The 19978-nt window shown below is 64.1% G+C and overlaps 2 protein-coding genes across 2 annotated transcripts; one reads left to right on the top strand and one right to left on the bottom strand.

Annotated features, from left to right (window-relative positions):
- Positions 1–48: 48 nt before the first annotated feature.
- LOC123035266 (cytochrome c1, heme protein, mitochondrial) lies at positions 49–3641 on the top strand. Its single transcript, XM_044453255.1, has 7 exons — positions 49–272; positions 969–1208; positions 2143–2269; positions 2429–2586; positions 2717–2877; positions 2959–3059; positions 3313–3641. The coding sequence occupies exons 1-7, from the start codon at positions 49–51 to the stop codon at positions 3415–3417; spliced, it is 1116 nt and encodes a 371-aa protein (XP_044309190.1). The 3' UTR covers positions 3418–3641.
- An 88-nt stretch (positions 3642–3729) lies between these two features.
- Positions 3730–19977, bottom strand: SHARPIN (SHANK associated RH domain interactor; the record flags this gene model as incomplete). The annotated part of the gene is made up of 14 exons (XM_044453254.1): positions 3730–4333; positions 7280–7423; positions 7547–7645; positions 8046–8225; positions 8510–8621; positions 8694–8854; positions 15563–15736; positions 16022–16155; positions 16285–16561; positions 17109–17199; positions 17320–17461; positions 18325–18441; positions 19099–19273; positions 19960–19977. Coding segments are annotated over 14 exons (1905 nt in total), but the record flags the coding sequence as incomplete, so codon positions are not given.
- Between the last annotated feature and the right edge of the window lies 1 nt (position 19978).

Raw genomic sequence — 19978 nt, 5'->3', positions numbered from 1 at the left:
CGGGGCGGCAGAAGCCGCCGCCGGGAAGGGCCGCGCCCGAGCGAAGCGATGGCCCGGCCCGCCGCGGACCTCCGCCTCGCCCGGTGCAGCGGCCTCGCGCGGCGGCCTTGCGCAGCGGCCTCCCGGAGGCGTCGGGACGCGCCCGGAGCTGGAGGCTGCCTGCCGCCTGGCCAGGGCGGTCTAGCCGGGATGCCTCCGGAGTCGGGGTGCGGGGCATCCAGTCGGCCCGGCCCGGCCCGGCTCGGCCCGGCCTTCTTGCGCGGAGGAGCCAGGTGCGTTGGGTCACCGGCGGGCCTCGGTGGCCTCGCGGAGAGCCTGCGTCGGGCGTCTTCTGGCTTCCCACGGTCTGCTTTCGGCCCGGTGCCTCTGTGCCCGCGGGGCGAGAGCCGAACGAAGCAGGAAGTGCGCGGGCATTGTGGCTGCCCCGATTAGCCTTGGTTCCCCCGCAGCTGCAGAAGCGCTGGAGTGCACCTCCCATCCTCGGGGGGTGATGGAGTTTGTAGTCCAACATTCCCGGGGCGCATCTGATTTGGGGGGGGGGTGTCGAGGTGCTCTTGAGTGGCTGGGGCCCGAGATGTCCCTTGGCTTCGCGTTGGATTGTGTTCCTGGGCCGGCTCAGCCGCCCCCTCACCCTCGATAGGCTGTTCTGGGGCAGGGACCCAGCGGGCCGCCCTCCCTTGCCTTGGGGCACAGGCCTTGCCTGCAGAGAGCCCTGCGGGCATCCCCGGCTTGAAGAAACCCGAGCAGCAGCTGCGAGAGGCCTTGCTGCAGGGCCCTTGCTGCTGGCCAAGGGAGCCGACTGGCCTCCCAAGCAGCGGGGCGGAGCTGTGCCTGCCCGTGCTAGGCTGCCCACCCGTCGTTTGGCTGGGTCCGGTGTGGAAAGCGGCTGCTTCAGCCACCGTTGGGGAAGGAGCCCTGGGGGCAGCGGTTGCCTCCCTTGCAGGCCCCCCAGAGGACTCGCGCTGAAGGCTTCCACGGCCTTCCCAGGTGCTAATCCCGCTGTCCTTCCTGCAGGCCAACTTGGCGTCTGTGGCAGGCCTGTCCCGGCGCAAGAAGGTGGTCCTGACCGCACTGGGTGTGTTGACTGCAGGCGGAGCTGGCCTGGCCGTGGCCCTTCATACCGCTGTGAATGCTGGAGAGCTCGAGCTGCATCCGCCAAAGTTCCCCTGGAGCCACAGGGGCATGCTGTCCACCCTGGACCACAGCAGGTGCGAGAGGGCCCCAGGGGGCGGGGGCGGGGGCGGGCAGGAGCGCCTCTCCGGGAAGGGTGCCGTGCGGCTTGCCTCTTCCGGGCTCGTGAGGGGCCACTGTGGGACAGTGGTGTTGGCTGCAGCGGTCAGCAAGGAGGGCAGGACCCATTCCCTCATCCGTATCTGCCACACCGTGTTGCCGTCTCCTCGGCCAAAGAGGCGTGCGAGTCGGAAGCGAGGCCTTGCTGGAATCGAGCGGTTGCGGTGTCCTGCCCTCACCGACTCCCTCGAGTGCAGCTGCTCTCTTGCTCCTAAATGCCTCTTCCCAGATGCCCGAAGCTCCTCCTGCTCCCTCCCTCAAGGGTGGGAACAAGCGCCATTTTCCTCTGAGGGCCATGTGGTCGCTGCCTGCCTTGCTTGGTGCTGTGGCCTCTCGCCTGTGTGTCCACCCTCCAGACCAGCTCTTCCCCCCGGCAGCCTGGCAGAGCACTGGGGTCTCGGCGCTCTTTGCTGCTCTGCTTGAGCTCTGTCCTCAGAGAGAGAGGGAGCACGCAAGCGAGCCCGCACAACAGAGCCGTCGCACACTGCTGTGTACTAGAAGTAGGAAAGGAGAGCCGCGTACGAGTGCCGCCATCCCCGCCTTTCGAAGAAATGCGTGCACAGCCACAGTAGTAGCAGCCTTCCAGCCTCCCACTTCCAAGGCCTTGCTCAGGGCGCCAGGCAGACGTGGGGCCTAGATGATGGCCTTCCTCGCGTGTCCCTCTGCCCTGCTGACCCTCCGGAAAGGCCCCAAGGCCCCTGTCCCGCTCACCCACTTTCCCGGCTGCCGCTCCGGGGGTCAAGCAGAGGAGGGGAGCAGGCACGGCTGCTTGTGTGCTTAGCTGTCCTAGGATAGCCTTGCGACCCCACCTGAGGAGCTGCCTGTAAACATATGAACCGACTGTGCCTGCAGCGTCCGGCGTGGCTTTGAGGTGTACAAGCAGGTGTGTTCAGCGTGCCACAGCATCGAGTACGTGGCCTACCGCAACCTCGTTGGGGTCTCCCACACTGAAGCTGAAGCCAAGGCCCTGGCGGAGGAGGTAGGCAGAGTGCACGGCAGGCACTGCCGCGGCGGAGGGCGGCTGGCCGGGCACGCAGGTGCTCTGCGGCTGCCTCCCCTCGCGGGGGCTCGGCTGCATCACCGAGAGGGTGGGGCTTCTGGCCAGATGCTCTGACAGGCCTGGCATTCCCTACGTCAGGTTGAGGTGCAGGATGGGCCCGACGAGAACGGCGAGATGTTCATGCGGCCCGGCAAGCTCTCCGATTACTTCCCCAAGCCCTACCCGAATCCCCAGGCAGCCCAGGCGGCAAACAATGGCGCATTGCCTCCCGACCTCAGCTACATCGTCAACGCCAGGTGACGTGCCAGGCGGGGGCCGGAGGAGGGTGTGCGGGGTCCTGGCCCCGGGACAGTGGCCGAGTGGCTGGGGGCCTCTGAAGGGAGACCGGCGAGAGCGCCTGGCGAGTCCTCTGCGCTTCTCTTCCAGGCACGGGGGCGAGGACTACGTGTTCTCCCTGCTGACCGGCTACTGCGATCCACCCGCTGGCATAACCGTGCAGGAGGGACTGCACTACAACCCCTTCTTCCCTGGGCAGGCCATTGCCATGGCGCCCCCGATCTACAACGAGATCTTAGAGTTTGAGGATGGTAAGCGGGCCAGGCCGGGCCGGTTCCCCTCCCCTCGGGCACCAGCCCTCGGGCACTGACTGCCTTCTGCCCTCCCTGCAGGCACCCCTGCCACCATGTCGCAAATCGCCAAGGACGTCTGCACCTTCCTGCGGTGGGTGGCGGAGCCAGAGCATGATCAGCGCAAACTGGTCGGCCTCAAGGTCAGTGGCCGGCCCTGTGGCTGCGAGAACCCTCGGGCCCCACCCAGGCGGAGCCGGCACGAGGCCGGAGGCTGCCGGCCCAGGCATCTGAGGCAGCCGGGGCAGGTGCCTGGAGCAGCCCTGCCCTCGTCCGTGCCGCCAGCACACGAGCGCGGTGGCCCACCTGCGCCCGCACCCACGTGGGCTGCGGAGGAGCCACCTCTCGCTGGCCCGGCCACCTGTCACCAGCCTCCCCCCCTCCCTCCCCCCCCAGGTGCTGCTGGTGGCCGGCATCCTGTTGCCGCTGCTGTACTGCTGGAAGCGGCACACGTGGTCGGTGCTGAAGAGCAGGAACATTGTCTACCGGCCCCCCAAGTGACCCCGTGAGTGGCGCAGACTCTGACGCCGGGACAGGGGCGGCGGCCGCACCTCCTTCGTGCCCCAGGAATGTACGGGCAGACCGGCAGCTGGACCGGCCGCCCCACCGGAGCACTTGTGGCCATTTAGCGTTTCCCCGCCCACCCAGGCACCCCCGAGGGCCCTGGGAAGAGGACCGTGCGGTGCGGGGCCGGCCGGCACCCAATAAATCTGTTTCTTCAACCAGAGGGAAGCTGCTGCTGTGTGTCTCGGGGGTGGGCCGCCGTGTGCCCCCAGCCCTTTGCCCCCCACCCAGAAAGAGCCTTCGGCAGAGTCCCAGCACTCATCTTTTTATTGGCGGGGCTGCCCCCTTTGGAGCCGCAGCACCCCCACGCCCCTTCCCGCCGCGGTCCCTCGACGCCGGCCGGGCATCATGCATGCGCTGCCTCCTGCTGGGACTGTCAGGCTTGGGGCGCCGGGCCTCCATGGCAACAGGGGTGCAGCAGCGGGGGGGGTCAAAGGCACAGCTGGGCGGAGGCCTGGGGAAGCCAGCCTGCCTTTTCTCTGGCTCCTACCCGGCAAGCGGAAGAGCACCTTCCTCGGAGATGGGAACGTCGCCCACGCTCTGAGGTAGACGCAGCATGTTGGCAGAGAGTGAGGAGGGCCCCCCAGCGCCCCCACAGCATTCAGGGTGTTTCCACAGGGGCTGTGTGGCGGAAGGCCCGGTGTGGGGCAGGAAAGCGAGGCCGGGGAGCTGTGGAGGCCCCCGCCCTGCCCCCAAGGCAAGTAACGGGTCCATGCCAGAGGGCGCCTTCTGCCGGCCGCGTCGAGCCCGGTCTCATCCCCACAGCGGGTGCTCAGTGGCAGTTCTGGCAGCGGGGGTGGCACCGCTCCCCATCCACGTTGCACCGGCAGCCGCCGCTGGTGTCTCCGGGGCCCTGCGGGAAGGAAGACCGTGCATCAGGGCCTGGCAGTAGGCAGGGCCACCCGGCCTTCCAGGGGGGCTAGTCGAGCTGCCGCCGCCGCTGCCTTGTCAGGTAACACGCGGAGCCCAAGGCGCCTGGGGCTGAGCACACCGCGTGCCCGCCGCCCGTCCTGCAGGAGGGGCTCCTTGCTGCGCTCTGTCCCCGAGTGCCGCCCGGGCAGGCGCTTGCTGTGGCGCGTCCGGCGCGCCTGTCGGGGCCAGGATGAGGCGAGCCGCATGCTCCGAGGGTGGCCCCCAGCAGAACCGCCATGGAGCAGGCGCAGAGGTGGGGCCCAGGCCTCGCCGTCCGTTGGGAACGGGCACAACCCTTCCTGGCAGTGCCGTTTGGACTGGAGTCGGGGAAGCCGCTTCTCACCGCAGTCCAGTAAGGCAGTCGCTTGACCCAAATGCTGCCAGGCTGTTCTAGTCTCTGAGTGGGTGACCTCCCAGACAGACCAGGGAACACTGGGGATGGACTCTACCTAGACTTTAGTAGGGCTTCCGACATAGTGCCCCGTGGCATTCGGAGAAACGAAGTAGCAAAAAGTGCACTCCGTAGAAAAACTTGGGTGGAGCCACAGCTGGCTGCAGAATCGGACTCTGGGAGCGCTCCTCGGTGGCCCCTTCTCCGGCTGGGCAGAGGAGCCAAGCGGGGAGCCGCAGGGAAGCATCCCGGGACCAGCACTCTCCAACATTTTCGTTCATGATTTAGAGGAGCAAGTGCAAGGAGAGAGAATTACATCTGCAGAGGACACAAAGCTGGGCAGAAGGGCAAACTCCCTGGAAGAGAGAGGTTCCAGGGTGGTCTGAAATTCGGGGAGGATTTCAAGTTCTCCACTTAGGGACGCGAAGCCAAACGCGCTGCTACAAGAAGGGGAATGCTTGGCTCGACGAGCCTGCAAACGAGAAGGATCTTGGGGTTCTTGCCGATCACAAGCTAACTATGAGCCAACCATGGGATGCAACCGCAGAAGGGACGAGCGCTATTTTGGGCGGCATTAACAGAAGCGTCACTTCCGAAATACAGTTCCACCACCTCAGCACTCGTCAGACCTCACCTGAAGGACTATGTCTAGTTCTGGGTACCTATGTTTAAAAAGGACGGAGACAAGCCATGATTCAGGGAGTGGAGGCAAAGCCATCGGAGGAAAGACTGAGAAAACTGGGCATGTTCAGCCTCCAGGAGAGAACACTGAGGGGAGATATGATAGCACTGCACAATTCCCCGAAGGCCGTCAAAAAGAGGAAGGGTAAGATCTCTTCTTATTCATTCCAAAGTGCAGGACATGGAATAACGAACTTAAGGTAAAAGTTGGGGTTAGGAGCAGTAGGACGATGGAACCTTAACTGGGGAAGTCGTGGGCTCTCCCTCGCCGGAGACATCCAAAAAGCACCTGGACAGTCACCTGAGTGGGGTGGTGTAAACTGGTGTCCCGCAGTAGTAGCGGGAGGGACCCGATGGGCCTTCTGGCCCTTTCTAGGTCTGCCACTCGTTGATTCTGACAGCCTTTCAGTACCATTTGGTCTGAACGCTTTCAACGGAGCGGCTTCAGAAAGCAATAGGAATATGCTTATACACATAGAATCATCAAATCCTAGAATAGCAGAGTTGGAAGGGGCCATGGAGGCCATCAAGTCCACCCCCTGCTGTTGCAGGACACCAAGTCACGCCACCCCACTCAGAGGACTGCCCAGCCTCTCAGAATGTGGTGCTGGCCTGCTGCCCCGGAGGCGAGCCCGGCCCTCCCCACACCAGACCCTCCCATTCCGACTCGTTGCCCGCGGCTTCCTCCGGCCGAGCCCCCTTTTTCAGCCTCTCCAGAATCTGCCCTTGACACCCAACGGTGCACAGGCCTGTCCAGCCCTCTGTCCTGCACGAGGCCCTTCTTGGGGCCTTCTGCTCGCTTTGGAAATATTCTCCTAGTGCCCTCAATAAAGACAGCAACTAAAATTAAGCGAGCATCGACTAAAATACTCAAGAGCATTCCGTGGCGTCAAGGTGGGTACTCCACAGGGGCCGGAAGCAGCCTGCAGCCCCAGCCGGAAGCCCCTGGCTCTGCTGGGTGAAGCGTGTGCCGGCCTTCCTGCCCATCCGCTTCTCGTGAGGGAAGCCCGCTGGCTTGGCCCGAATGGGACCTTCTGCAGCTCCACCCCGCTCGCTCTGCAGTCTAGCGGCGTGCAAAGAGCGTGCCGAGGGATTCCCACTTGCCGGCAAAGCCCGCGCTGAAGAGCACGAGGCACACGCCCGCTGGCTGCTGCGTATCCCAAAGTGTCTCCCAAGTCCTGCCTGGGAGAGGGATGAGCCACGAGGACACAACATTCGAAGCGTGTGCTCCCCTCCTAAAGCAGCAGCCGGCCCCCGTGTTTTCAGGGCATGGAAAGGGGTTCTTAGCCTGTAAGGGCAAAACCTGAGCATGCTGCTTTACCAGCATCTCTGCAAGAACCACCGTCGCAGCCTTCCTCACAGATGCCAGGAAATTGGGTGAGCGTGGCCAGAGCGCCAAGGGTACTGTGCTACATCGGACACCGCGCTCTAAGAAGGGTTCCGATCCCTGGAAGCCATTCAAGGAAGGGTAACCGAGACAACCTTTCTAAGGAGCTAAGCCCTGCGGGAAAAGATGGACGATGCAGCCAGCCCGGGATGAGTCCTCGTGGGAGCTGCTGCTGGCCCGGGAGGAACGGCGGCGTTGGGGGCCAGGCGCCACCTGCTGTGGGGCCACTCCGCTGACGCTGACGGGAGCCCGGGACCTGCAGCGCAGAGCAGAGCCGGCGCCAAGGAGGCAGCCGTCGTTCTCCCGGGAGAAGAGGGCAGGCGGGAGCTTGCAGGGAGCTTCCCCTCGGGGCAGGTGCCGGACTGCCCAGGGCCCCCCCTGTCCCCCCCCGCCCCACCTGCACCAGCCCGGCCTCCCTGCGCACTCACCGCGGGCCCCCAGCGAGGCCCCTTGGTCACCCAGCAGATCTCGGTCTGGCACACGGGGCAGCGCAGCCAGTCGCAGCCGCCCCTCTTCTGCACGACGATGTGGCACATGGGGCAGTGCATGGCCTCTCCCAGCTGCACCAGCGTCTGGGGGGGGGGAGAGAGCAGGTCGCCAGCTGCCCCACAGGACGCCTCCCCGCCAAGCCGCTGGGGAGCGCTCTGGCGGGGGGGCCCGGGAAGAGCGACGCGCTGCTGCGGGCGCCCCCTCACCTTGAGCATGTTGCTGGTCTCCCGGGCTGCTGCCTGCGTGTGGGCCTGGAACTGCAGCTTCTCCTGGTACTGCTTGCAGGTCATGCCCTCGTGGATGGCCTGCGGGAGAAGGGGCCGGCCTCACTGGGCAGGAACGGCCCTGCCTGGCACGGGGGGGCGGGGGCACCGCTGGGTTTCGGTGCACGTGGCGAGCCCCGGAGGCCACGGGGCCCAGAGGCCTGGCAGGAGGCTGCGCCAGCGCGGAGCGCTCCCTTCCGTGAAAGGCGGGCTGGGTGCACGCGACCAGCTGCGCTCTGCCTTCTCGCTGCCCTTTTTCCTGGGCTCGCCCGTCCTGGATCACGCGCACGAAACGAGAGAGCAGGCGGGAGTGTTGCTGAGGGTGCCGTGTGTGTGTGAGTGACTCCCCGCCCGCCCGCCCTCGTGCCCAGCCCCTCTGCCAGCGGCGCACCTCAGGCCACGCCAGCCGCCTCCCCGGGACGCCCGCGGGGGCCGTGCTCACCTTGCAGGCCAGGCAGTTGTGGGCTTGGCAGACGGGGCAGCGGAACTGGCGGGCGCCATCCTCGCAGACGCACCAGCCCAAGCAGTCGGCCGTCTGGCAGTGGTAGCTGTTCCGGGCTCGGCTCTCGGCCACCGCCAGCCGCCGCTCCAGGAAGCGCTCGTACTCCTCCCACGAGACCAGCTGCGGGCGAGAGCTGCCTCAGGGCCCAAGCTGAGGGGCCGGGCACTCGGTCTCCCACCCCCCAGAGAGAGCAGCAGCGGGGGGAGGGGAGGGGCTGGCCACGCCAGCCGCTCTTCCGCATGAGGAGGGCTTCTGCACCCAGCCACCCTTGCAAGACCGGCCTTCTCGGACAGCTTTTTTTTGGGGGGGGGGGTGGAAATGCAGTGTGCTGCTGCTGCAGCTAACCGAGGCACCCAGCACCCGTGCAGGATCTGGGCCCAAGGGCCGAGGCTGCCCAGACTCACCGCCCGGATCTCTCGGTCTTGGAGATGGCTGCCACAGGCGTAGGAATCGTCTCGGAAGGGACACGCCACCTGGGGCTCCTCGCAGCAGTTGATCAGCTGGCGCAGGCAGTCCCTGGGACCGGGGAGGATAGCAGGTGAGCGGGCGCCCGGGGGCAGCCCCCCGCCTGGCGGAAGAGCAGCTTACCTGCAGAAGCTGTGCAGGCACTCCCGCAGCAGCACCCCCTTGCCGGGCTCCACGTCCAGGTAGCAGATGCGGCACTCCATGTCCTCTCGGTTGGGCACTAGCGCCTCCTGGTCCAGCTGGCGCAGCTGCTGGAAATTCTGCAGCCGGGCCTGCTCCTGGGCCTGAAGGAGAATGCAGGGGGTCCCAACAGCTGGAACAAACTGCCCCCCTGGGCCTTGGCCGCAGGGGAGGGCAACCGACTGTTGCCCAGGTGCAGCAGCACTGCAGCCAGACTGGCAGGGTCTGGGGGCGCGGAGATTCTGCCCCCACTCGGCCCCCTCCAGCTGGGGACCTGCCCCAACTCCACAGAAAACTCGACAGCAGCCCTGCCACATCGATGCGATGAAATGCCCGGAAGCATAGAAAAGCGAGCCTCCCACGAGGAGCAAGACGCACATGAGGACGTGGCTGCCGAAATCTGCCCAGAAGCGTGGGCTGCTTTTCTGCCACAGCCGTATTTGGAAAGAGCGCGCACGGAGCGCGGTGATCGTCCGGCCCCGTGCGACTTCCACCGTCCTTGCAGGTCCCTGGAAAGAGGCCGCCATACTCCACATGTGGAGTGGGGTGCAACGCAGGGAAACGGGGACCGGCCTATTGCGCATTTGCAGCGAGGGCTGAGAAGCCCCCTCGGTGGCTCTGCAATGCCCTCGTTGCTCCGTGGCAGCTGCAGCCATGTTTAGCCACGGAGACGCGCGCTCGGCACCCAGGAAAACCCAGGCCACTGTCACCAAGTCGCCCGCTTAGCCAGGTAAGAGCTAGGACATCCAACACCACAAGACCACAAGAAGGGCCGTGCGGGACCAGGTGGGGCTCCTCCTGCAGCCTTCTGTTCGAGCTGCCCCAGTCCCTGCAGTGCCTGGTGCGCCTCGGCACCCTGCTTCCGAGGCTGGCGGCCCCCCGGGCCAGCAAGCCCTCCCGGCTGGCCACCTCCTCCCCCTTGGCGGGCCTGCCCGCTCTGCTCTCAGGGCCCTCCCAAAGGGTGGCCGACCATGTCTCACGGGGGCGGATGCTGCAGTCCAGGTCTGCACCTCCCTCCGAGCGCTCCGGAAGCCCCACCACCACTCCAGGGACACTCCGGGAAAGGGAGGACACCTGCTCCACCCCAGGTGTCCTCCCAAACGCCCCTCCCAGACGATAGACTGCAACGGCGAGACCCCCCCTTGCCCCGTCATGCCAGGCCAGATCTCCTCCGAGCATCCTTGGACCCGGGATGCTCTGACCCCCCCGCATGGCTCGACGCTCACTCACACCGGGCCGGGCCGGCCACTCCGACACACGTTTCCTCAGCTGAGATCCCCGTGGAGCTCCTGCCGGTCTCGCCCGGTCTAAACAGCCTGGTGCCATCAGCAAACTCGGCCACGTCACGACCGGTCCCCATCCCAGGCCACTGATGCAGAGGCGGAAGAGCATGAGCCCCAACACGGCCCTGAGGGGCTAAGCCACTGACCTCTCTCCCGGGGGGCCTGCCATTTGTTCCCACTCTGCCCTCTGTTCTTTAAACTGTCGCCAATCGGCCAGAGGACACCGCCCCCCCACCCCCACCCCCCGCAAATTTCATGGCTGCTAAGTTGGCTCTGGAGTCTTTGGTGACTGAGAGCTGATCGCTTCCTCTTCACAGTGAGAATGTCTGCTGGAGAATGCTGTGCGCATCCTCCGCCTCTGCACAGGCGTGGAAAACACAGAACGACAGCACTGCAGCAGAACTAGGACACTCTGTGAGTCAAAGGTCAATAGCGATGTATTTATTCAAATGCCCTCCTTACAACAAGCCTTCCGATGCAACACACACGGGCCAACGCAAACTCAAGCCTTCTGGTTCCGCATTGAGTTTAGTCACAAGGAGGTCCGTCTGTCTCAAACATAAGTGCACCGATTGCGTTATTTGCACGGACACCGTTGAACCGAATGCTCGGATCCGCCCTGGGGTGCCCGCCTGGGCCCAAGCCCTCGGCACGCTCGGAGCCTGTGGAAGGGGCGCTCCGGCAGCAGAGCGGCGGTGCCCACTTGACCAGAGGGTGCCAGCTGGAATCCCCCGCCCCGAAGGCTCCGCCAACTCACATCCACGTGGAAGACGGATCAGCTCCCCAAATCCAGTCACCTGCAGCTCAGGCTCCCCCAGACTCCCCTTCCGACACCCCAAAGAGTTGCTGCCAGCCAGCACAGGTACAGCTCTGGGCAAGGAACGCTAGCTGCCCCTCGGTCAGGGAAGTATTCGCCGCAGAAGCCACTGCCCCCCACACCATCCTAAAGGAGCCGCTGCAGGGAAAAGCTCGGGGCAAGAGGGAGCGCGGATGGGGCTGGGACTCGGGCCACTCTGCCACTGGAGACTGCCCAGAGGAGCCTGGCTCCTGAGAGCCAGGCCACGCCTTTTGCCCCTGGCCTCGTGGGACTGGTCGAGGCCGCAGACCCACTGGGCCGGAGGTGCGCCTGCTCCCAGCAGCTGGCGCAGCAGAGGCCACACGGGGGCTGCTCTTGCGGGGAGCCGGCGCCCAGCGCCCGCCGCCGGCTCACCCTTTGCGCCGATCGAGCGATGCATGCATGCTGCCGCGGGCCAAGCCCTGTGGCCGGGCAGGGCTCACGCTCGAGGGAAGGCAGGACGCTGCTCCAGCCGCCGCCCGCAGCGGAGTGCCGCTTTCTTGGAAGGGGCTCTGGGGCCAGGCCGCGTCCCACAGGCCATTGGAGCAGGCGGGGGGGCCCGTGTTCCCAGGTGGCTGTGGGTCACTTCTCCGGGGCTCGCCCGGGAGGCGGGTTGGGTGAGGGTGTCCGGGCATCACGCCAATCTGCCTGTGCCTCTCGTAGCCCCCCCGAGTCCCCCTGCCTCAGCCCCCCAAGAGGCACCGCGAGGCCTTGCCGCCCGCTGGGTGCCGCACGGCCTGCGCAGGGCAGTCCATCGCCACTTAAGTGCTCGCGAGCCTGCCTGCGGTGTGGCGGGACTCGGGCGCGACGGGGGCAAGGGGCCAGGGCCGCTCCGCCTGAGGCTCGGCCGGTGCCGGCCCAGCTGCACCACCCGGCAGCCTCCCGCTGCCACTCCCCAGCGCAAAAGCTGCGGGCTGCCCGGGAGGAGCAACGCTTGCTGCTGCGGCCCATCCCTGGGAGAGGGTGTGGGGCAGCTCACACTTCTGCCCCAGACTTCTCGTGTAGGTAGTGCTATGACCAGGACCCCCCACCCCCCAGATCAGGGGCAGCTGCTTCAGATGTGTGCCCCAGGTGTCCACAGGACCCCAAGATGGAAGAGCCACTGCAGCAGTGCCAGTTCCTTTTCTGAGATGGAGCAGGAGCTGCACTGTGGCATCCACACCCCCCACAGCCCCACAGCCCCCACGTGGGGGGCCTGCTGTCACACGCCCCCCCCCCAAGGCTCTTCTGAAGTTCACATCAGGGGCAGCCAGAAGCCCCTGCAGGGTGGGCACGGCAAGCAGCAGAGGCCCTCCAGGTCCCATCCTGGGAGATGTCGGCCAGGTGGCCTCCACAGGCACGCCAGCGCCCTCCTGGCCAAGCCAGTTCTTCCGACCGCAGAGCAAAGCTGGCAGGGATGGCCGTGGGGCCTTCTGCGGGCGAGAGCCTTCCGGAGTGTGTGTGGCGCTCGCTCCAGCAGCAGCAGCAGCCCTGCCCCCACACCCCCCCAGAGGTCACAGAGGGACACTGGAATCCGGCCCAAACGAACCCTTTAATGGAACACAGGAGTTGCTCTCAATTCGCTCTGAAAGGTCAAAGACCACAGGGACAACAACCCATCTCCACACGGCGCCCGAAGTCTCCACGCAGAAGAGCGCTGGCCAGGCCGGCGCGAAGGGGCACCAGCAGGCCCCTTCGGGACCCCCAAGGGCCAGAGTGGGGCCGCCCACGCTGGGGCAACAGCAGCATCCTATCCCAGGTTGGCTTCGGCAAGCGGGCGACGGCGGAGGCTGGGGCCGGCCCGGACAAGCCCCGCAGAGGCGAGGACGTCCTCCCTCCGGCTCAGGAGCAGGCGGGTGGGCAGCAGGCCGCACGGTCGCCCCGCACCGAGTGCCATCCGGGCAGAGGCGCCCGGTGAATCAGTCCTGCAGGTCTGCCTCCCGCGCGGCTCAAGCGGCAAGTTCAAAACGCAGGCGTTCCGGGGCTGGAGGAGCGGCCTCGTCTGCAGGCCCCGCCAGCAGGAGTGAGGGGCAGCCTGGGGAAACGGGGCCGGGGGGGGGTGCCTGCGGCCGCTGCAACCGTCTGGGCAGCCAACACTCTCCCTGGCGTGAGGCCACCCAAGCCCCAATCTGCCACTCCCACAGGCCAGCCTGCCACCACCCGCACCAAACCGCGGGGCACCCGTCTGAAGGCGGGGAGCGGGACTAAGGCAAAGTTTGGCTGACACGCCGGGAAGAGAACCAGCTTGCAGGAGGCATCCAGAGCAACGCTTGCCCAAGGCGCCGGCTGGATGCCAGCCTTTGGGGCTCCCCTGTCCAAGCCCTTCGTGCGGGAGCAAGGCTTGGTCTGTGGCAAGTGGAGCAGCAGGTGGGCACCACGCCAGACCGGGACGCAAATCGGACAAAAGGCGGAAGGCTGGGGGACAGTCAGGCAAGCCCCCTGGGGGCTCCTGGGGAGCCCTGCCACCGCCAGATTGCCGCTGCCGCACAGTTGCTGCGGGGGCGCTTAAGCCCTCTGGGGTACCCGTCCCCCCCGCACCGAGGCTGGCCCCCGAGAGCAGCGGGCCACAGACGCCCCGAGCTGCAGGCCCTCACAAGCACATGAGGCCAGCGGGAGCGGCCGGACCCCCGAGCCACCCGGCCCATCTTGGCAGCCGGGGGCATGGCCCACGTCTCCACAGAGGATTCTGCTGCCCAGACCGATGCGAGGCCCCTCCACCAAGCGGAGCGTGGGGCAGGCCTCGGAGAGACAGCTACAAGAACTGCGAGGAGAGGTGGACGAAGTCCTCCAGGGACCCAAGGCTGGGGGCATGTGGCACAGCTGAGCCATCTTCTCTCCTTCCCTTTTCCTGCCACAAGAGAAAGAAGAAAGCAGAGAAGAGAGTCAGCGCGGAGCAGGGCTCACCCGGAGCCTCTTCTCCCGGCCCGGCCGCTTCCCCGTCAGCCCCACCCAGAGCGGCGCTTCTGGCCAGAGCAGCCCAGCCTGCCCCACCGCAGCCACGCTGTGAGCCCCTGGCACGAGGGTGGGCTCACTCAGCCCCCTGCCCGGTGAGGGCAAGTGCTTCTCGCAAGGCATTGTGTGTGCCCGGAAACAGGCTGAGGGACAGAACTAATGCAGAATTCAAGCACAGCCCACAAAAGACCATTTTAAAAAAATGCTAGGCAGGTGGGTCAAATTATATTAGCGTTCTGATATGCAGAAAATCTTTCAAGTATGATAATACATGAATGAAAAACTAAAAATCACTAACTCCACACATTTATCCATGATCAGTTATGACGGCAACACCGAGTTCTATGGAGCCCCACTGAAGAAGGTGCTCGAAACAGGTTGGCCACAGCAAACATACCTGGAAGCTCCCCCTTCTTCTATTAATTATCAGAAGCATTTCTAGGCGGCCCTTAAGAACAATTTTGTCTCAAGGCAACTAACAAGAAATCCCAAGACGGTAGAACCCCTTAGCCAAGGTTGAAGAGTCAGAAACTATTAAATCAACGACGACAGGGACGGACACACCAGGCAGCTCTGACACTACCAAAGCTGAAATCCGACTGCAGCGAAAATCCAGAGCAGGCCACAGAAATGTACTGAGCAAGGACCCAAGAAGCCTCTGCCACTGCCTCCGTGCTGGAGCCTGACGGGGGTCCGGCCTCCCCTGCAGGCACCGCCCAAGCCGCTAACCGGGCCGCTGGACACGGCAGCCAGCTGGACAGCTCCAGGGAGGGCTGCCCAGGAGGCCGCGCTGTGCGCATGGCAGCCCCAGCCAGGCAGCCGCCCGTCTCCCGCGGCCGTCGCAGGGCTCGCTGCCGCCCGGAGTGCTGGAGCAAGGCAGCTCTCCCGCGGCGAGACCTGCCAGGCCCTGCTGCCCTCCTCCCCGGCGAGGGAGAGAGCCGGGCACGCGTACCCAGCCGCCATGCCCTCGATCAGCAGCGCTTGCCCGAAAGGAAGCCCAGAGCCGTTTTACACAAAACACAGGAAAGGCGGGAAGAGGCTCCGGGTATGTGGATTCCGGAAGCCCACTCTGCTCCAAGCGCTTTCTTCGCTGGCACTGCGCGAAACGCAAACGCATCTTCAGCGCATCTCACAAAGTGGCCTTCTTTTTCCTGGGGTCTGTGAAGGCCGGAAGGGTGGCACATGGGTGCCCATTTAAAGGGGTCAGTCTGCTGGTAAAAGCTCTTGAGGAAGGGAAGAGCAGTTTTCGGAGACTTGTGGAGAAGGACACAAGAACCAAGAGCGCTTCGACCAGCTGCAAGGATGCCGCTCTCCCCTGTGCTATTGGGGGCTGCCTCCCCCACCCCATTCATTGCTCCCCCTTGCAGGGCGGACCCGCAAACGGTCAGCACAACACAGCAAACAAGCGGTGAGGCAGCGCCAGAAATCCCCATGCAGGCCTTCCATTTCAGTTTCGCTCCCCAGCCAAGACCAGCCCCCGAGCGGCACCAGAAAAGATAAATTATCATGCAGAGCCCAACGGTGCCACGACCGAAGCCCTAGCAACAGGATTAAAAGCAAGCACCAACAAAAAGCAAGCAACTCGGGGGGGGGGAGGGGATCCTTGGCAGCTCCCTTCCCACAGAGCAGAGGCAGCTTAGCGGCCAACCGAGGGAGAGCGTCGCACAGGAGTCGGGCTGCCTGATCAAGACCGCCAGCCCTGGTGAGGCCCTCGGAGGCTCCTCCAGCGGACGGCAGGGCCCAGAAGGGGGCGCTTGGCTTACCTTCTGATACTGCAAGACCCCCTCCTCCTCCTGCTGCATGCGCCACAGCTCCGCCTCGTCCGGCTTGTAGCTCCCGGGAACTGTGTAGTGGGCGGGCCGGTCTGCACTGCACATCTCACAGCCGGGCCGGGTGGGTTTGTTGATGAATGTGCAGGTAGGACACGGCCAGCCTGCCTGTGGAGGCAGAGCAGAGCGCCCGCCCTCAGCACCCGCGGGCCAGCCACGTGCCGACGGTCCGCTGCGAGGCATCCCAGCTCGGCTGGCCTGGTGCCAGGCGGGGGGCAGGAAGCCCCAAACAGGAGGCGCTCTGCCCCCTCGCCCGCAACGTCTGAAACGCGGGTCGCTGGGCGGGCCACGTGTGGTGCCCCGTCGTGCCACCGGGAGGCCTGCCGGAAGGGAAGGCTCCGGGCAGCTTCCCGGCGTGCGGGGCCCTGCGTGCGCGGCGGTGAGGGCGCCTACCTGCACGGGGGAAGGAGGGGCGGCAGTCGAGGCTGCAGGGGCTCGGGCAGGGCTCGGAGGCTGGCTGACCTGCAGGGTGCCCAGGAGGTGGCTGATGTCCCTGGGATCCGTCTTCTTGCTGGCACTGGTCACGCCTGCCGGCAAAAGAGGAGCTGGAGAAGTGGCACCCGCGCCTTTCAGAGGAGCCCGGCAGCTGCCGCGGCAGCGGGCTTGCTCGCCTTGCCTGGGGAGGAGACGAGGCCCCTGGCTCTCTGTTTGCTCACCTTTCTTGGGCAGAGGGCTGGGCAAGGTGCTGTACTTGTGCTTGGCATCCGAACTGTCCGTGGGCGGCAAGGCGGCTGGCTGCAGCACTGCCCGGCTTCTGTCCTCTTTGTAGCGCTGCTCTGAGAGGTTGACGCCCTTTGCCGAAAGCAGGTAGAGAAAGGCCGTGTCTCCGTCCTTCCGGATTCCGTAAGAGCCGACCGTTCGGTCATCCACACAGAGGCACTGGCCAATGATCCAGCGCTGTACGCAGGGGTGGAACCCATAATCCTGAAAGACCTGGGTGGGGGAGAGGTGCCAAGAAACAGCAGCAGGTCAGCGCAACTAGCCTGGCCTCTCCCTCCATCCCATGTGCGGCGCCCCGAAGCCCCGCGCAGCCTCCTTTAAGAAGCCCAGGGCCAAGCTGCCGCCCCGCAAGCCCGTCTTCCTAGAGGCTTATTGGGGGGAAGACAAGTGCCCCCCCCCCCCGCAGCAGACTATGGCTTATAAGGCTATATACCGATATAAATTAATTTTGGCTGGCTCATATTTTATTTCTGGAGTTCTCTATAATATATACATTCTATTCATTGTTTTACTATTCCTATTGTCTATTTTGCTTTCTTTAATGCTGGTTGCTTACTTATGGATTTTATTGTTATGGGTCTTCTGTAATTGACAGTCATGTGCTATGTTGCACAGTTTTTACACGACTCTATGATGTATAGTTTTTTTCATGATGGAAGCTGCCCGGAGGCTATGGCTAGCGGGGCGGCCTGTGCAACCACTAAATAATAATAAAAATGTTTTAATAAATAATAAATAAATAATAAATAAAATGAGTCACCTGCTGCCGCAGTGCCGCGATCGTGGTGTACACATGGACCCGTGTGGAGATGCTGGCTGAGCACGTCGCATCTTCCACCTGCACCTTCATGCTAAGCGGGAGGAAGGCAGCCAGTGAGAGAGCCCGGAACAAGGGGCGACCTGGCCCGGCCCAGCCCAGCCCAGCCCAGCCCAGCCGCCCCACTGGCGCCGCCCCTCTCCTCCACCCACACCTGATCTCGCTCGCGGGGTAGCAGGACTCAGTCAGCAGGATACGCAGCGTGGCGTGCTGGTGAGCGAGCACCGTGGCGCAGCGCATGGCCTCCTCCTCGTCCCCGTGCTCGATAGCCACAGACAGACGATTCGCCAGCTCCTCTGGAGAGAAGTGGACATATTTTACACGCATGCACGTCATCCTCCCTCTTTCCCAAAGCGGTAGCCATATTTGACCGTTCCGTGAATTTCTGCCATGTGTTCCTTAATCTGGTAACTTTCCTTTATTTTCACTGCCGGCTCACGGTTTAAGATTTCCGCACTAAAACTCAGGTTATGCATTTTCTTTGGGGTTAGAAAAATTTCCAAAGTCCACAACGAATCCCAAAGCCTGCCCTATCCTGGTTTATTCATTTAATTATCCTTCCAGGCCTTTGCGGTAGTTCACTAATGCACGGCAATACAGGCAAAATACATAAACATAACTAGCTTTTTTGAGCACCTTGAAAGAAAATTATTCTATTTCCCCTTATTGTCAATATTTTGCAAAACCCACCAACCTCTTCCAGTCACCATTTTACAAACAAAAGCAGCTGTTCAGCCTGGTGACAGGACAAAGCTATGCAAAATAAGCAGATGGCATTTTCCCAACAGTCGGCTAACATTTACTACTGAGCAAACAAATCTGACAGACTTGCTAACTCAAGTGCTCCATCGAGCAACAAGAGTCACGCCGTTTTTCTCCACTTGCAGAATGTGGCTCTCCAGCAAAAACAGATTCCGTAGCAGGATCATCTTCTTCTACTCTCCCCAACCGCTGGGAGAGCCGCCTGAGCGGGGTGGTGTGACTCGGTGTCCCACGGCAGCAGGCGGTCGGCCCTGACGGCCCTCTGGCCCTCCCAGCTCCACCGTTCTACGGTTCTATGTCCGCCGGCCTTCGCTGGCCCAAAAGGAGGTTTGGGCAGAACGACATGTAGCTTCCTCTGGATACCACACCACGTGCCCCACGCCAAACTGCCACCAACCTTTCCTTGCAAGCTCCAAGGGCAGAGAGGCCTCAACTTCTGACACGGGCAGGGAGTTCGCAGCCACCAGGGGATGAGGAGCTGGCTGTCCCACAAGCACACTGGTGCTCTCAGCGGCTGGGGAGGGAAAAAAGTGCTTACCAGAGGCCCGTCTGGGCTCCCGGACCAAGCGCAGCCAAACACGGCCGGTGCAGAGCTCCATTCTATTGGCACAGGAAACGGACATGCCGCAAGCTCCATGTAAGAGAAAAACTAAGCTAAATGCAAACACGCACTCAGGCCTGTGTGCTATGAATTGCTACATGCTGACTGCGGACGCCACCTTCTTGGAAACGTCTGCACCTCATTGCCCTCAAGGTAAGCACAGGCAATAGTGCCTCTGCCTTGGAAACTTGCAGCCCCCGTGAGAACACGACATGCTACTGCTTGGTCGCTGAAGAGCATGCCTGGAGAGCGGGGCCTGTGCTGTTTCCCAGAAAGGGCGCCTGACCTGCCCCATCTTACTAGAGTCCAGAAAAGCGGGGGGCTGCTTGCAGGGTCTCTTTTTCTGTGGCCTGTTTCAGCCACGGCAGCCTGTTCTTTCAGCACTGGCCAGCATGACCCATGCATCCAGGCTACACTCCCCTGCCCCCCTCAAACCAACAGGGGCAGGCAGCCTGTTACATAAAAGGCACAAATTTCTCCTCCTGACCATCTGCACAGCGTGACTTTCTTGGTACCGGGGACAACAGAACAGCACTGCCTAGCGAAAAGCTTTCTTGGGCAACGGCTGACCTTTCTGAACCTCCCGGAGGGGGCTGCTGATGACTGTCCACCACTTCTGTGCCTCACGCTCATCCTCAAAGTGGAAGACGAGAGGATCATCCAGGCGGGCCAAGACCTTCAGCTCGTGACAGGTAGCGGACTTCACTTCATAGGAGATCTCTCTGAGGTCGTATTCGACAAGGCTCTGGGAGCAGAAGAGGTACAGGGCTGGGGCAAGCCAAGAAGCCCAGTCCAGTCCAGCTGAAGCCGAGCTCTGTCTGTAACTGAACTGCCCGAGGAAGCACGTCGCCCCAGCCCTCCCTCTCTCTCGCTGGAATGCTACATCAAAAGGCAGGAAAACCCGCGTGCCTCTGTCTGCTCAGCTCTCCCTCGATCTGCTCTGCCCAGGGCATCTCAAGAAAGCAGAGCCGAGCATTTTGCCGCTTCCTGGAAAAAGAAAACGCAGGGGACGAGGCCCAAGAAGCGCAGCCTTCCCAACTGCTGTCCCCACCCCGCTGGGCAGCGGCACAGCGGGGTCCCCGGACCTCAGGCCAGGGCAAGAAGGCGCGCCTGGAGCTGCCCCCCGGGACACGCGGCTCGGCTTCCTTTTGGATGCGCCCACCTTCGCAGCAGGCGGGGGGGGGAGGGCCAGACCGGCCCCGAAGACGCGGAGGGGCAGCGCCGCCGGGCCCGCTCCTTTCGGGGGCGCCTGCATGAGCCTCGCCGGCCGGCGGCACCCGGACGCCCGGCCGACGGGGCAGCTGTGCCGGGAACGGGGCGCGCCGCCGGCTCCCCGGGCGGGCGGGCGGGCGGGAGGGGCGCCCGCCAAGAGGCGCCCGGGCCGGGCGTGGAGCACCCGCCGCTCGCACCCGCCCCCCCACCCGCGCTCACCACCTCGGGGCCCGAGTCC

The sequence above is a fragment of the Varanus komodoensis genome, unplaced genomic scaffold (genome assembly GCF_004798865.1).
Source record: "Varanus komodoensis strain SLA01 unplaced genomic scaffold, ASM479886v1 scaffold78, whole genome shotgun sequence".
NCBI classification, from domain to species: domain Eukaryota; kingdom Metazoa; phylum Chordata; class Lepidosauria; order Squamata; family Varanidae; genus Varanus; species Varanus komodoensis.
This window is presented reverse-complemented; position numbering and strand designations above follow the sequence as displayed.

What these genes read in the sequence shown, in the direction of transcription:
- LOC123035266 (XM_044453255.1), top strand. Translation starts at nt 49, where the DNA reads ATGGCCCGGCCCGCCGCGGACCTCCGCCTCGCCCGGTGCAGCGGCCTC. An exon ending in TCCACCCTGGACCACAGCAG is followed by an intron (nt 1,209 to 2,142) that starts GTGCGAGAGGGC and finishes CTGTGCCTGCAG; the next exon opens with CGTCCGGCGTGGCTTTGAGG. An exon ending in GATCTTAGAGTTTGAGGATG is followed by an intron (nt 2,878 to 2,958) that starts GTAAGCGGGCCA and finishes CCCTCCCTGCAG; the next exon opens with GCACCCCTGCCACCATGTCG.